The sequence below is a fragment of the Oryzias melastigma genome, linkage group LG15 (assembly GCF_002922805.2).
Source record: "Oryzias melastigma strain HK-1 linkage group LG15, ASM292280v2, whole genome shotgun sequence".
NCBI classification, from domain to species: domain Eukaryota; kingdom Metazoa; phylum Chordata; class Actinopteri; order Beloniformes; family Adrianichthyidae; genus Oryzias; species Oryzias melastigma.
Genome location: NC_050526.1, coordinates 13,355,272 through 13,371,657, shown reverse-complemented (window position 1 = coordinate 13,371,657; position 16,386 = coordinate 13,355,272). Strand labels below are relative to the sequence as shown.

The window sequence follows — 16,386 nt, the reverse complement described above, 5'->3', positions numbered from 1 at the left end:
CCCCCCCCCCCCCCCCCAAGTCTCAGTTGATATACTGTATTTCTGCTATGCTGAAATTAACCCTTGTTTGACCAAACAGAGGAAGTTCTAATGTTTAAGGAGGAAGGGACTCTTGGAGTCACATTTTGTGTTCTAGTCATGACAGTAAAACTGCACTCAAACTCCTGAAGTACCCAACCTGTATATAGGGGGTATACTAAGCTTTGGCTTATGGACCAGTGATTTTTGTTCCCCAAAAATAAAAAAAAAGAGAGAAATGATTCAACCCAATAAAATTCTTGCCTTTGGAGGATAATTTATGATGAGCATTATAAACCAAATGAAATAATTTAACATTTTCTTTCTTTGATTTCTTGGTTTAAAAAATATTTAAAGCCTAAAAAATGAAAAATAAAATTATTTCCATCATATAAGGACTTACACCTGCACTTTCTCTTTTACAGATTTTAAGTTTTAATCCTGATTCTCTTCACTCACATTACAGGGTGTAAACGTAAGAGGGAATCATTGTGTAGTATTTACATTTGAGTGTATAAAAATGTCTCCTGCTGATGCTAAAAAATAGAAACTAGACATTTAGTGGGGATTCCACACACATAAGAATAGTTTTGATAACTAATCTAAGTTTAAGGCTCGGATTTTACAGCATATGAATAGATCCTATGAAACACTAAACGTTTGTGTTTAGTGTATGATTTCCCAGCTGTAATAATGCTTCTTTGAAGAAAAAATATATTTCATACCATTGCATCCCCTCATATTTTAATTGTGGAACTAAGAGGACGAACTATGTTACCTTTAAAGAAAAACTTTAGTACAGAACTACTAACAAGTGGTTGAAGAATTACATCTTGATTTTGCTCAGAAAACCCTCACCATTACACTCCCTCCACCAAAATGAATCAGCAAAGACTTTTCTGTCTGTCTGTGTCTCAGATTGGTTGTGCAACTCATAAATCACAGACTGAATCTGAGCTTATATTGTTGACCATAGTGGGTCTCATTCACAACATTTCCTAGAAACACAATAGCCTCCACTCAATCCTGCGCACACGCTAGAGTACTTTAAGAACATTATATCATGACAGAGTCAAAAAGGTCTAGTTTCAGCATGTTTATGTTGTTAAAAACAATACATTTACTTTATCATATTTTGCACACTATAAGGCACACTTAAAAACCATTAATTCCAAAAAATAATAACAGTGAATCATTTCTATGGATTCATTCTGGTTGTGTTTATTTACTGATGTTGGAGTGATTTTGAGAGGTACACTAAATGTCAGTCTTGTTTTTTTGCGAGTTTCAAACAAGGTTGGATGTTAATGTAAATATGCTAGTATAAATAAGGTGTAGGCTCGTGGTGTCGGACTGTGTTTCTTACGTGTTACTGATGAGGTCGGGAGTTAGCGTAGTCACAGTATTGTTTGCTTTAGCAGTATCAGTCTGTTTTGTACGTGTTGCAAATAAGAATGGACATTATTGTAAATACGCTAATATGACTAACGTGTAGCAGTGTCGGAATGTGTTTCTTACGTGTTACTGATGAGGTCGGGAGTTAGCGTAGTCACAGTATTGTTTGTTTCACCGGTATCAGTCTGTTTCTTTCATATTGCAAACAAGGTTGGGAATCGTACATATGCTAACACGGCTAATGTTTAGCAGTGTCGGACTGTTTTTTTTTTAGGGGGGGGGTTCACAAGTTACTTACTCCTTTGGGAGTTAGTGTAGTCACGTTTGTTTTTGCAGTATCAGTCTGTTTTTATACATGTCATGACCTAGGCTGGGAGTTAGAAGTATTGTGAATTAGCTAATGTGGCTAACCTATTAGAAACAAGATATAGAGTTACAGTGAACATTTAATAAACTTTAGCTGACTGATAAACTTATTTTTGAGTATTTTGTCTTGCTTAATGCACCTTATAACTCAGCGTGCCTTAAAAATAACCAAAGTTTGAAAAAAAAAGACCCTAAAGGACCATTGATTTATGCTTTATATATAGTCATATTTTATACGTCAACATTTTTTGTATATCAATATACATACATAAATGTAATATATCATTGAACCCTGTCTGTGTGCTGGGGTTCTTCAAACCTCTGGTGTTATGAGAATCTCCTTTGTTTTGTAAGCTCTGTAACTTAAAGATGTTTCTACAGTATTTTATAGGTACAGCCCACATAGTCAGCTCATATCACCATCACGAGATCTGTCAAATGTGCTACTGTTTAAAATAAAGAATAAAGTAATTATAATTATGAGCAAAACTTTTGTCATTAAGTTTTGTCACTATAGCGAAAATATCTTAGTTTAAAACACATTAACAGCTAAAATTGTTTCAATAATCTCAGAAAAATAAAATACTTGTTTGAAACAAAATGTGGATCATTACACACCTGAAGTCTTTTGCTGCTAAGCTGACCTGCTCTGTGCTTTCTTTCTCTAGACTTTGATGTTGATTCATTGAGTTAATTTACATCTCAGACTGCCTCCGTTCTCTGTTCAAGAGACCTGGTCCAAGGAAGCCTCTGCAAACAGTTTTTCATCAATTCGGTTGTAAACACAAGAAAATGAATGACATACTTACAGTGGCTTTAACCCTTTAATTATCCAACTGAGACAAAATCATAAAAAAATGTTGTTTTTTACTACTGCTTATGGGCTTGGGGGAGTAATACACACAATCAATAATATTAAAAAATGTAAATGTTCTCTGAGTTAAAGGGTTAAGGACAATGAAAACTGTTTTCATTTAGATGTTGTTGAATATATGCATTTCTTAACAAAAAAAACAATAAATGTTTCAAGGGTTAAATTGAAAACTATCCTTTTTTTCTTTAAACTTCCAACACCCTTTTAGTTGTAAAATGCCTAATATGTAAATATGTTTACAATTGATTATCATGTCTTAGGAGTATCAGTTTCGTTAAGTTTCCCCTGAACTTTGGTTTATAAATGCAGAAGGTGTTCCGTCTTTTGACATGTTGGCCTTAAAGGTGTGTGAAGACACGATATATTTATGTATTAATTTCTCCCCCAACACTCGCGAAGGGTGTATAGAAAGTATCAGTAAGTAATCTGCTCTTTTTTTACCAGGACCCCTTTATTCTGTCACACCCCTGGAACTCATTTTGGCTTTGCTGGTGCCATTTTGTGTCCCGTAATGAACTGATCGGATTATTTTGAACATCTGACCATGGGAGCGCGCTCTGATCAGCCTACCTCAACAACTATGGTCTTCAACTACGTTAAAGAATCACGTTGACTTGATGGGATGCAGAATGGCTGCTGGGAAACATCTGTCATTCAGGCAATGCTTTTGCAGGCTTTCCCATGCAGAGAAATCAGATGATCCCGATGTAAAATGCAGCAGTTACTTACCACCCTGACAGTAACATCGGTGTTTGAATCTCAAGCTGCTTTAAACCAATTTAAGTTTCACATTTTGGACTTTTGAGTTTTGCATTGAGCTCCAAGGCAACTGTGTGCACACTTATCAGTTTAACATCAATGCAAGACCACCCAAAAAAATCCACACTATCGTCTGCTAAATTGTGCTTCCATCGGTTCTTATGTTGACTGGCGGCTAGTCAAACCGATATCCAGACAACAAATCCAATAAGTTCAAATGTTTGGGGTTTCATTCATTTTTTCAATATTACTGATAAGTGTTGCACAGATTGCCACGCTTTCTTTGAATCACATCCAATGGCTCAGTGGAATCTGGTGTTTCCCATGGATAGTGATGGACAAGACAAGCTGGCGGTGTGGACAGGCCCGAGGCATTGGTTTCCCCCTCCCTTCCATTCTTTTTTCATCTCATAATTTAGCCTGCAGAAATGTCCTAGAGTGAGATCACTCCAATAAAAAGAAAACACTCACATCTTCCCCTTGCTTCTCCATGCCTTTACCCATATGGTACCTTCAACTGAACAAGCTGTAATTTTGCAGAGCAGAACTGAGTAAGAACTGCTTCAGAACCTCACCATGATGGCTATTTGCGTCTGCTCAATTGTAAACTCATGAGAATGTTTAATGAGTCAACCACATGACGGAAGTTTTATACAGTTAGAGATGTAGACATGGTCAACACTTCCTGGCAAAGGCCTCTATTGCAGTTTTACGTCCCCAATGGGCAAACCTGTCCAGAGTCTGGGGGGTAAAGGAAACAAAAGGAACAATAACAAAAACTGGACAACAATGAGAATAAAAGGAAGACAGATTATTAAAGAAAGGAAATCCTGTGTCCTGAAATGAAAGAACAAAGTGGTCCAAACAAAAAGACAAACCAAAGGGAATTGGAACCTTGGCCAAAAATAAAATAAGTCAAGGAGACTGCTGACCCAGCCACGACCCTGCCAAACCAAAACCTACCTTAAGATACAAATAAACAAAGCCTGCAAATCAAGACTACCAAGATCCAACCTCAAAGTAAAATAACAAAACCCAGTAGTGTAAGACTGCTGAGGACAAAGAGGGGAAAAAGAACAAACCTGCACAACCAAAAGTACCTGCCAGGTGAGCAGAATATCAGGGCATGTTGTAGCACAGCAGCAGGACGTAACATACAGGAAGGACTAAACCAGATAATACAGATAATGTTAAAAAAAACAGTGAAATGTTCTAAATTACAATTATTGTCCAAACTATGGGTAAAAATTCCATCTCAAATAGATGCTTGTTTTAATAAAAGGCACTTTGACACCAGTCTGGCAGATTATGTTCAAGTAAATGTGGGAATTCACAACTTTATTTGGTTTGGTTCGCATTCACACTTGAGGGAAAAAAGAAGCAACGCTCTCATTATCTTGCTTAAGGCTTGTGTGAAAAAGTCACAGTGTGGCCATTAGGTGGGTTGCTACAGTCAGATAAATTTAAGTTTACTTCACTGTAAATTGGCCTAACTTAACCCGTTAGCATCTGCAATGCCACCAGTGACATCTAAAAAATGACAATGACCAGGAGCTAAAATGTCATCCTCTAAGGAGTCCAGTAAAACCCAAAGGGTGGCATCACACTCCCTCTGTCCATCCTTTTTGTTTAAAAACTCAGAAAGTTACAACAGTTTCTCTCTCCATCACCAGGACATAAAACATAACACAAATGGCTAATGCTAAGACTGTTGATAGCTCACTTCACTTATTCCCTACATCTACTGATAACCCATTTTTGCCCCTTTTCTCTGGTTGCCATAGTGGACAGTTTTCTTTTTAGATATTGGCTTACTTTAGTGTCACAGCGATTTCGGAAATAAATGTTTCTGTTTGGGTCCTTGTCATTTTACACAGCAGCAACCTCTCTTTGGTTAGCTTCTGCTCTCTGCTGCAGGAAAGCCAGTTTTGTTTCGCACTGTACTAATCCATAGCAGGGTTCACTTGCAGGTGACAACCTTGTTTTAGAAGAAGTTTAGGCTGATCAGATTTAACAATTTTAACCTAAACAGACTTGGTTAAAACAAACTGTTGTCAAACCACTGGGTGTTAAATAGTGCAGGAAATAGTTTTAGAAATGTGTCCCTCATAGCAGCTTAATCACAGTATTACAAGATGAGAACAGGTTTCCTGTCAGCTAAAAAGCCATATACTGAGGCTACAGTTCACATGGGCTCTCCAAATATATGATAAATAAGAAAAAACCTACAGTCTGATCTGATGAGTCCATCAGTCCAACATTTAAATTTGAAAAAAACCTTTATTAGCTCCCTAAATCCCTTCGCTTCATGATGAGATGTCTTGACCATGTCTACGAGTTGAGGTGCATTAACCAACTGTTTTGAAATTGGTTAATTAGGTTTCATCTTATTGGGCTGCAACACATCAGAAATAGTTGAAGCACAAAATCGCAATTAAATGAGCATTTTTTTTATTCCATTATAGAAATTGACAAATTTTTCTTGCAGTCTGTCACCAAAAATCAAGTCTTGAGTGATTTGAAACTATTGGCTGTATATGATAACTGGACTGAGTGTGATGTCCCCCCTAGAAAATGGCTTACTTCTGGTTCCAACAAAATAAAGTCCATTCAGTCGCTGTTGTTTCCCAATACGGATGTCGCCATGTTGGAGCCAGATGACATCAGTAAGCAGTGATTGGTCCAAATCAGTTCGAGTCATCGTTTCTGTAGCATCCACTCTCACCAATCCAACACATTCTCATTCCCAAGTCGTCACATTTTGACGCATGGTTAAGGACCCTTCAGTGTCAGAGACTGGAACCAGACGTGGATCAGTACCAGACGCAGATTGGTACCTGTTCCAAACGCTGTAACAGGCTACAGGCTTAACCCACAACTGGACATAGATCGCAACTGGAGCAGGATTGTACAAGTTCTGGACGTGGTACCAGACACGGAGCGAGCTAGGGTTAAGGTACTGGTACCAGCTGCATCCCGAGATACAGTCAGCGTTTGGTACCACGTCCGACAAAAGGACTGGACCTCTGATTTAATTGGAACAGCCAGCATGTCAAAAAACAACGAGTTGGGGACAACCAAAACGTCAATTAGTGACGACTTGGGAATGAGAATGTGTAGACCAATCAGGAGTGAGCTTGTTGGAAGGCCACGCCCCTACCACTTGAAAGTGGACTCCACGAAATCTGTCATTCAAACATTTCAAAGTTGGACGTGAGACAACCCACTTTTATTAAGGCATCTGATTGGACAAGAACATGTTAAAAATAAGAAGGAGATGGAATGGTTATTCTGACAAATAGAAAGACTGAGTAAAAGCTGTTTACATCTCAATAGAAATCTACATTTTGACTTCTTGAAACCAGCGAGAACTTCTTGTTTGGAATGCTAGGGGGGAGGTCTCACTCAGTCCAGTTCTCATATACAGTCAGTGTTTGAAACAGTTGTGACATCCAATAGGCCTGAGACGTATGCGAGGACACGGAAAACCCCTTCAATCATTTGGAAATATCTTCTAAAATTCCCTCACAAATGCTTTTCACAATTTGATCCCAGCAGCTGCAACCCAGTGTCTCACTTTAGCCCACAGCACTATGAGAGGTGCACTTAGTAAAACAGGGGCCTGTGAGTGTCTATATAAATCTGCATGCACGCCTGCTTGTTTGTTTTATTTCATACCCCAACATTAAATATTAGAAACAACTTTAAAAAATGACTGATGTATTTCTACTGTGTCTTTTTCAGTGATATCCCAAGAATCCCCGACACGTCCCACCCTCCATTAGAATCTAGTAGGTATCTCTTCTGTCAGCATGTCAACATCTGCAACTCGTCACAAATAACATAAGAAATTCTGGATATTTGATGTAATTCTGTGCCATTCTCCTGAAAACAACTGGTGTATTCACTAACATACAATTTTAATGCAATTGGAAGAAAAAACACTTTTATTCCTTATCCCTCTTTTGAACTTGGTAACTATTTATTGGAATACTTTTTTTTTAAGTTTTGTCCTATAATTTGTCTCCTGCTGAGTTTGTGCCTTCTTTTGTCTTTGTAGCAGGTTCCAGTTCTTTTGAGTCCCAGAAGATGGAGAGACCATCCTTAAATGTCCTGTCTCCCTCCAGTCCTGGGATGCTCCAAGATGCCCCTCAGTTAATGCCAGGGCGACTCTCAGTGAGTGTGGCTCCTCATCTGTCATGCTTTAGTTGAATAAAGCCATGTTTTCTAAATTTTGGGGGGCGTTTTTTTATCCTAGGTGAAGCTGTGGTACGACAAAGCAGGTCACCAGCTAATAGTCAACGTGCTGCAGGCAGTCGAGCTTCCTCTTCGGCCTGACGGGCGGCCAAGAAGCCCCTACGTCAAAATGTACTTCCTCCCTGACCGCAGGTGGGACCCAGAATCCTCTTCTCCCAGAACAGGTTTTCCAATAACGTTTAAAGTTTTTAGTGAAACTCAACCAAAATAACTTAGAATGTTGCTGCCATTTGGTCATTTTTTTCAACAAATAAACGGATGATACAGCTTCTTATGGGTTGTTTTGAGAGGGACCTGGCCGTAGACAACAAGACGGCGTCTGACATCATCAGCGGAACCAGAAATTACAAAACTTTAGGCGGAAGTAGAATTTTTTTTCTGTATGAATATTTGATTTACTATTAAGGAGTTAAGAATAAAGCATTCTTTGTAATGCAGCCTTTCCACAAATGTTTATTGATTGATTGATGGATTGACTGAGCTGGTTTATTTCAAGCATAAATAGTGGAAAATACAAGACAAAAAAAAAAAAAATCACACACTTTTTCAAACTCATTACAGAAATAATGAAATGCATTGATTAGGAAAAAAAAACTAAGACTATAAACTAGAAGCAGGTTACATTGTACTTTTTTTTTCATTATCTTATGCTTTCTTTTGTAGGTTTGAAACAGAAGTTGATCATTTATCCACTTCTTTAATGGAGATCTGCTGTTTGCAGAGCATTTTTTTAATGAATTACAGTTTAAAAAATGTGAAAAATAAATTTACAAGATGTATCATAACAAAAAATATACATTTATTATTAATTTACCCTTCCAAAAATTATATTTAAAATGCTTTCAGAATTGTGACACCTATTATTAAATATGAAACATGTGAATAACTGGTAAGTGTTAAAGTTGCCATACAAAATAAAGGTTTAGAGGCAAAATAGAGAAAAATTATGATCGTTTTATTGCTTTCAAATTTGCCATTAATATAAATTAACAAAGCTAAAAGCAGGAAAAACTTTAACTGCTATTTTAAGTTCCTACCGGGCTCAGAAACACGCTCGAGCGTCCACTTCCAATGAAAAGTCTATGTAAACGTGTAAATGCGCGTTTAGGGCTTGAGTGTTCTAAACTCTCGTGTTCACGGGTCGCTATGCACGCTTCTACAACGTGCGACAATTGAACGTGTGTCAAATGTTAAACCAGTTGAACCGTCCAATCAGGGACAAGGATTTGGTAGTGACGTATGGATGACGTCCTTTTCCATATAAAAAAATACCAATCAGTTGAAAGTTGATTATGAAGGAGAAATTAATAATGGCGGCTTGTGTTCGGACAGAATTTTATAACAGTCTTCCATATACTGAAATAGTGTTGTGAAAGAAAAAGCCTGGAGCAAGATTCACCAGATGTGCAAGACTTTGACATTTTGCAATTAACTTGATCTCTCAACATCATCCATGTCTTCTGTGCATTGTTAATGAGACACTGTCACACTGTCACTCTGTTTTGGACAATCGTCCAGCAGCAAATTCACAGATTTGCATGCAGCTTCTGCCATACTGTCTTTTCACAGTAAGCTTAAAGCTGTGTGTCTCCATGAATGTGTGCGACAGTGACAAGAGCAAACGGAGAACAAAAGCCGTGAAGAAAACTTGCGAGCCCAAATGGAACCAGACCTTCGTCTACACCCACGTCCACCGGCGGGATTTCCGTAACCACATGCTGGAGCTGACGTTGTGGGACCAGCCCAGGTCACCGGAGGAAGACAGCACCTTCATGGGAGAGGTAGTGCACGCCCCTCCGTACTCCCGTCGAAACGCTGCGTGGTTAAGATTAACTCCCCCGCCTCCGCAGATCCTGATCGAGCTGGAGACGGCGCTGCTGGACGATAAGCCTCACTGGTATCCGCTCCAAACTCACGACGTCTCCTCCATCCCGCTACCCCGCCCCTCCCCTTTCCTGCCCAGACGACACCCACAGTCGGACGCCCCTGGAAAGAAGCTGCAGCGTAAGTGTGAGCCTGCGAGGGTGTGTGCGTCAGTTGTGTCGTACGTGTGTTTGTCGTCACTGCAAGAGAAAGAGAAGAGTTTATGTCCATGTAAACGTCTGCTTACACAATCCTTCCTGTCCTGAGCCGGGATGTGTGGACGTGGGTGTGCTGTGTACATATATTTGTGTGTGTCTGTGTATTTATGAATGTTTAGGTTCCCAGCGTGTTACAGAGCCTGAATTTGACGAGCGTGCGGCAGTGCTGTCCAAAGGTGGGTGACAGAGGTCTGACGGGGCTCATTTATGGTTGTGTTTCTGTTTGTTTACTGATTTAGTCACTGAAAAGAAGCAAAATCATTAAACAGTTCATTTCAATCACTTTTTATTTTCTTTTTTGGGCTTAAAGTAAATTTAGATTCACTTTTTAAACTAATTTCTAAATTTAATTTTAGAGTATGAACTGTTAGCTCTTTTTGAATTCCATGTTTTGTGGCAGTTGTGGGAGTCTGTTGTGGTCAGAATCTGTTTTTTTAAGATCAGAAATGTGGGATCAATCACAAAACTCCACCTTCTTCTCTTAAATTTCTGATTTTTTTTCTAAATTGGGGCTTTTATTGTGAAAGAGAGTAAAAATTTTGATAACCTTCAAATTAAATTTGTATTTCTGAACCTTGTTCTTAGAATTATGAGTCTATACTTTTATTTATACGTTTTGAAAGTCACTTTTAATTAAAGTGTTATATTAAACCTTAATTGCACTTTAATCTTAAAAAGATCTGTAATTTATTTTTTTTCAGAATTTTAAGCTTTCTTTTCAAAGCTTTACTTTTAATCTTACAATTTTGTGCTTTCTTTTTATATAAATAATGAGATTTTAGTTGCTTTTTATCTTGTCCCTGTTCTAAACCACTGTTTGCAGCCAGTTTGCAAAAATGCGAAGATCTTGAATAGACTGTAATATTCATTATTGTTAATTTTACATACAATAAAGGAAAAAACTGTTGATACAAAGAGCTACGGGAAGAACTTTTTTTCCAAAAAGAACATTACATTTAAGATTTAAAGACAAGCAGTTTAACATTTCCTTACGTAAACTAAGATGAGGATAGGTTTTAAATGTAGTGAATTATTCTTTTTCTTTCTCATCCTGTTCTTCGTAGCAGTCACCTCAAGAAGGAAAGAGTCTGAACCTCCAAACTGCATTTTAAACAAATCTCACAATCATTTTTAACACAGATTTAAGGCTTCTCTTCAGCATCATATGAGCTGGAAGTCCTCTCAGAAAAGTTATCATGACTTTGTGATTAAACTAAAAAATAACATCTGAGATTCCGGCATACATTTGGCATTGGACAAATATCCAAGAATAAAAATTTTTCCGATGAAAATGTTCAAAACTTTGCATATTATTACATACCTGTGAGATGCATAACATCCCATGGGTTTTAGACCACAAATGCTGTAAACTAACGTGCAGGATTATGTAAAGTCTCATTTTACACTAAAAAAGCTGCAAATCAAAATGTCTCAGTCTCCTAATCTGTACTTTTGGACACATGTTGGACTTTGCTTTCATTCACTGATGTGTGTGATGTTTTTCTCTGATTCTGTGTTTGGTTTTGCGGCCTGCAGCGGACGGGCGGGGCAGGGAGAGGCAGCGGGAACCCTCGTCCACCCTGGAGGTTCCTGAGGAGCAAAGGACGCCCTCCCATCACATTCGCTCCCGCTCCGTCTCTCCACGCCGGGAAGAACAGGGGCGCAACCGATCGCGGGCGCCCAACGTTCCTACACAGAGGTCGGGATGACAAGTTTTATCTTTCTTTTTTTTTTTTGCTGCTTACATCATAGTTTCAGTCTGAAAGATGCAGGAGCAGACATGAGTAGGTGTAGGGAAGTCCATCTACTGTAATGTTATGGTCACACCCCATGTTCAAGCAACCATCTCCAAAGAAAAGTTATGGCGTAAAATCTTTGCCAAAAGTTCCCCACGGGCATATATCAAACGCCACGCATGCAATGAACGTACCCCACGTGCACAATGAACCTACAATAGTGAAATGACTCATTTTTGATGTTCCCATTAAAAAAAAAAGGAAAATGAAGAAAACACATAATGAATGCTTAAATTCACGTTTTAAGAAAAGTGTTCGATCACGGGGTGGGGAAAACGCAAAAAGAGGAACTCTTAGAAAATGAATTTACACGTTCCTTATGGGTGGAGTGGAAGTAGTTGGTGTCGCAAATCATAAAATATTGTATTTAAAAGTTCTTTGTTCCATTTTTGATTTAATATTTTAATGGGAAGATAGAATTTATCTGTATCTGTATATTTGGTTAGAAAATTATAATTATATAAAATAGTCTTTTTTTCACTTTTTTTTGTTTATTTTATTTTGAAAAATGAATGAGTTTAATAGCAGTACAAAGTCTGTATTAAAGCACCTAGATGTGCGTTTTGGGCTTTTGCACTTTCGCATCGCTACTCAGGTTTTTCAGTAAATTTTCAGTTGATTAAACCCGAAAGTTAAACCAGGTTATACTGGAATCGGATTTGATAGTTATGCCTGGATGCGTTTCTTGAACGTACATCACATGCCCAGTGTGTACACAGCTTAATAACAAGAGTGATGCAGATCATACACCACATGGGGGCGCTACTATTACATGTCCGTCAGAGGAGGCTGCAAGGTGCCTGACCAAAACCCAAACACATCTTTTGGTCTTGTTTTGTCTTCTTTTTCAGGAGTCTGGATGACGAACTTTCCCACAACCGTCGTACTCGCTCCCCAACCCGTTACCATGACGCTGCAAGAGGCTGCCACCAGGGGGAGGAGTACCTGGACGACAGGTGTGTGTCAGTGTTTGAGACGGGCTTTAACATGATGTCTTTGGGCTTCTTCTGTTTGTTTTAGGAGGGTGAACTGTTGTCTGTAAAGCCAAACTTTCTGTTTTAGACTTTAGACTTTAGTGTCTGTGAAGATTTTCAGTCACAGGATTCTCTTCTTCAACCCCACTCAGATAAGCACCTTCTATAACAACCTTTGAAGAACGCTGAAGAAGAGAATCCTGTGAATGACTTGAGTAGACAAGCCTTCTTCTCCTCTTGCTTTTAATATGAACATTTTTTTTGTCCGTAGAAGCCTTTGGTAGCTGATTGTTTTAACAAAAAAAATAAATAAATCCTGCACGAGTGAGTCGGTGAGAGTGGATGTGGACATGAGCGACAGTTTCTCTTTCCTGTTCACCCCTTTCTTCCCCTTTGCTCTTCTGGTTTTTTGATTGTTGTTGATTTCCTCATGTTTCATCCATCCCCATGGTGACCACAGTGAGGTCGTCATGATCCACCAATCAATGCGAGGCAAAAGTGCCGAGTGCCTGCACACCAGGTAAACTGGCCAGTCATCACATTTTGTTTTTGAGTAAGGTGAAGTTTAAGCTCCTACTTTTGTCTCAAATACTTTAAAAAATAAATTAAAAAATGACTCCATCTGCACTTTATAACAGTATTAGCATGAACACATGATAATTGGAAAGACTATTGAAACGTATTTAGAATTATTTTAATGAACAGTTGCAATTCCAGATTTTGACCACAAGGGGGCTGTATAGGTTTTAGGATTACCAGGCTTGATGCTTTCCAGAAGAAAAATAGATCTCATTTGCAGCTTGAACTTAAAAAAATGTTGCATTTCCATTACAGTCCCACATTTGTTAAACACTTCCTGGACTTAAAGCATGACACACATATGTGCTGTTGCTATATCCACATGAGTTTTAAGTCTCTTTCTGATCACTGCCTCCGAGGTAAGTTCCACTCTTGAGAACACATCTGTGTGTTTCTTTTCCCGTACACGAGGTCTCCTTGTACACACAGACGTTTTTGAGGGAGTAAGGTGTTTTTGTGTGACTGTGAAGATGAGCGTTAGCTACTCCTGCTTTCGTGTTTGTGTCCTTGTTTTTCTGTTGCTTACTGCAAAAATATAGCCAATGATTTGCTCTTTCTCTCCCCATTTGTGCTCAAATATGGGACTAAATCTTCAAATCCAGTTCCTTTAAATACTACTTTTTCTAACAATTACAGCAGACAAAAATGTCCTTCAGTCAGACGTTTTTGAAACACTGTCTATCAAGATAGTGTTGAATTAGTTACTTTGCATGACATATGAAAATAAAAAACTTAAATATATATATATATATATATATATATATATATATATATATATATATATAATTCAATCTTCAACTTAATTGATTCAGCTTTCATGCTGATATATCCTAAAGTAATCATGTCCCGATCAGGTTTTTTTGGGCCCGATCTGATTCAGAGTCATTCAATTTGTGTATTTTCCGATACTGACTCCCGATCTGATACTTTTGTAACACATTTAAAACATGAAAAACTGAATAACCAGATTTGTGTTGTCCTTTATTTATATTTCATTAACCTTCTTTAATCATTGAAAACTTAAATAAAACTTCTGTGTAGTAGCTTTAGCTTTGCTAAAATTGCTTTTAATCAAATCACCAATTAGGTTGATGCTCATTCTGTTTCATGTGTTTCTTGTCTTTGTTCTAGCATCAATCTAAAATCTTTTTTTCTTCTCCTTTTGCCCAGTCCTTCTGTCTTCTACATGTGTCTGTTGCATGCATGCTAACACCAGCAGAGCTTCTAGATTTTGTTTGGAAAGCTAAGAGTCCGCTTTTGTAAAATAGAATCTACAGTGTGACTAAAAGGTAAGTTTTCTGGTTCACCATGTCTCAAATAAACAAAATATTTAAACTGGGAAAGATTTGTATAAGTCTGTTACTTCATTTTCACACAAAAAAATTAAAAAACTCAAGAAAATATTATTTAGGCATCACCTGGAATTAGGTGTTTTATTTCTCTATGTCCAAATCTTTAGACAGTGACAATATGCTAAAAACTGAAACCAACTTAGTCTACGATATACTGAAGACATAATACATATATACATATATACACACACACACATATATATATATATATATATATATATATATAATATATATATACACACACACAGATATACATATATACATATATATATATATATATATATATATACACATATATATACGAATGCATATACAGTGATGCCACATGTATATACAGTGTTCCCCGCTTGTTCACGTTTTTTTATTCGCGGTTTCACGTATTCACTGATTATTTTTTTTTCCAGTCACGACTCCTTTGGTCCGTCACAAAAACTCTGACACTCAAGACACTTGTATGAAACTTTTCCTTCAGAAGCATGCCGGATTGTCCGCTACCCACACATACACAGGCGTGCACACACTCACAACGAGCCTGCATGGAGATATGGCATCAGCGGACTCAGAAGCGCCTCGAAAATATACGGATCATCGTGGTGGATAATTATCATCCAGAGCAGGTGTTTATCGTGGATGAAACCTGCAAATCTAGATAGAGATCTCGCACTTAACTGTTCAAGTAGGAAACATGCTTTTTTTAAGGCACAGAGACAGAGTGACCGTCTTCATGAAAGGTTTGCAGTCTATTGTTCTGGATAAAAAAATACACTCTTTATGTTGAGCAATACTCCAATGATCTTATAATAATAATAAATCGAATAAATGTTTTACAAAGCATGATCAGGAGTGATTTTGATGAATATGAATTGGTGACGGACATTCTTCGCCCGTTCCGGGGGGTGGACTGGGGGTTCTCCGTATTTGCGGATTTGGCGTATTCGTGGAGGTCTCCAGTCCCTAACTCCCACGAATAAGGGGGAATATTGTATACATGCTCATACGAGACGTGACAAAACATCAGCTCTAAAGTATTTTAAATGTAAGAGAACCCAGTAAGTGATATAAGAATTTTTTATTTTGTTAATTATATGAGGCATACTGAGCCTTTTGACAGTCTCCTGGAAACTTTTCTCAGTTGGCGTACTGTTTGCTAGTAAAACACAAAAGTTGACATCACTTTAAGAGTCTTCAGTAAGTATTGAACAGCTTTCTAACGGGTAGATTGCATGCTCATCGGCTCCACGCTTGCGTGAATGTGAAGGAGAGAAAAATGGATAAGCATCCAAACTGGCGGGAGAGAAGTCTCTTTGGTAAGACACACACATGCAGACAGGCAGATGGATAAAGAGGTTCATGAAGTACATTCTCACAAACAAAGAAGAATCGACAGTTAATTGTTTGTATAGTTATAGCTTTACTTCATCTTCATGACAATCATATCAACTTAGCCGCACTCCAGTCATGCATTGCTTCACAAACTAACATTAAGATTTTGGGAATCTAACCAAAGTTTCTGTTTAAATTTTTTTCTGTTTGTCCATTGTTTTCCTTTGTTTCTGTCCTCTCCTGCTCTCCTCTTCCTGTCCTGTCTCTTCCTCCATTGGGTGGCATGTATTTCTGTGGGGCATCTAGTGATCTGCAGCCTTCTCTGGACAGGGTTAAGAGCGCTAGCACCAACTGTCTGACTCCAGACAAACATGTCCCCTCTCCAAAGAATGAAAGGTACCAGTTACTGTAACCACATCCTTCCTGTAGTCCTCCGGTAGGAGATAACTCTGGTTTCTACAGCACCTTCTTTTCTGAACAACCCTATTCAAGCTAAAGAAAAGACTTTCCCTTAGCGCTCTATAGTATCATTCATTTTGTGTCTACTCTCCCTTTTGTCCCAACAGTAACATGGTTTATCACAAGGACTGTACTCGACATGTGCCTGACATT

At 38.1% G+C, this 16,386-nt stretch overlaps 1 protein-coding gene across 13 annotated transcripts in view; it reads left to right on the top strand.

Moving 5' to 3' along the window:
• Positions 1–16,386, top strand: part of LOC112161848 (regulating synaptic membrane exocytosis protein 1) — a 112,525-nt gene that overhangs the window by 72,602 nt on the left and 23,537 nt on the right. For 6 of the 13 annotated variants that reach the window (XM_024297323.1, XM_024297324.1, XM_024297330.1 and 3 more), the window contains exons 11-21: positions 3,053–3,070; positions 7,157–7,203; positions 7,473–7,588; positions 7,671–7,801; positions 9,279–9,450; positions 9,520–9,673; positions 9,870–9,926; positions 11,287–11,449; positions 12,398–12,502; positions 12,981–13,040; positions 16,081–16,170. In XM_024297323.1, the coding sequence (XP_024153091.1) occupies positions 3,053–3,070; positions 7,157–7,203; positions 7,473–7,588; positions 7,671–7,801; positions 9,279–9,450; positions 9,520–9,673; positions 9,870–9,926; positions 11,287–11,449; positions 12,398–12,502; positions 12,981–13,040; positions 16,081–16,170 (1,113 nt within the window). The remainder of the gene's footprint in view (positions 1–3,052; positions 3,071–7,156; positions 7,204–7,472; positions 7,589–7,670; positions 7,802–9,278; positions 9,451–9,519; positions 9,674–9,869; positions 9,927–11,286; positions 11,450–12,397; positions 12,503–12,980; positions 13,041–16,080; positions 16,171–16,386) is intronic. The other 7 variants (XM_024297335.1, XM_036215600.1, XM_024297332.1 and 4 more) reach the window with 5 other exon arrangements.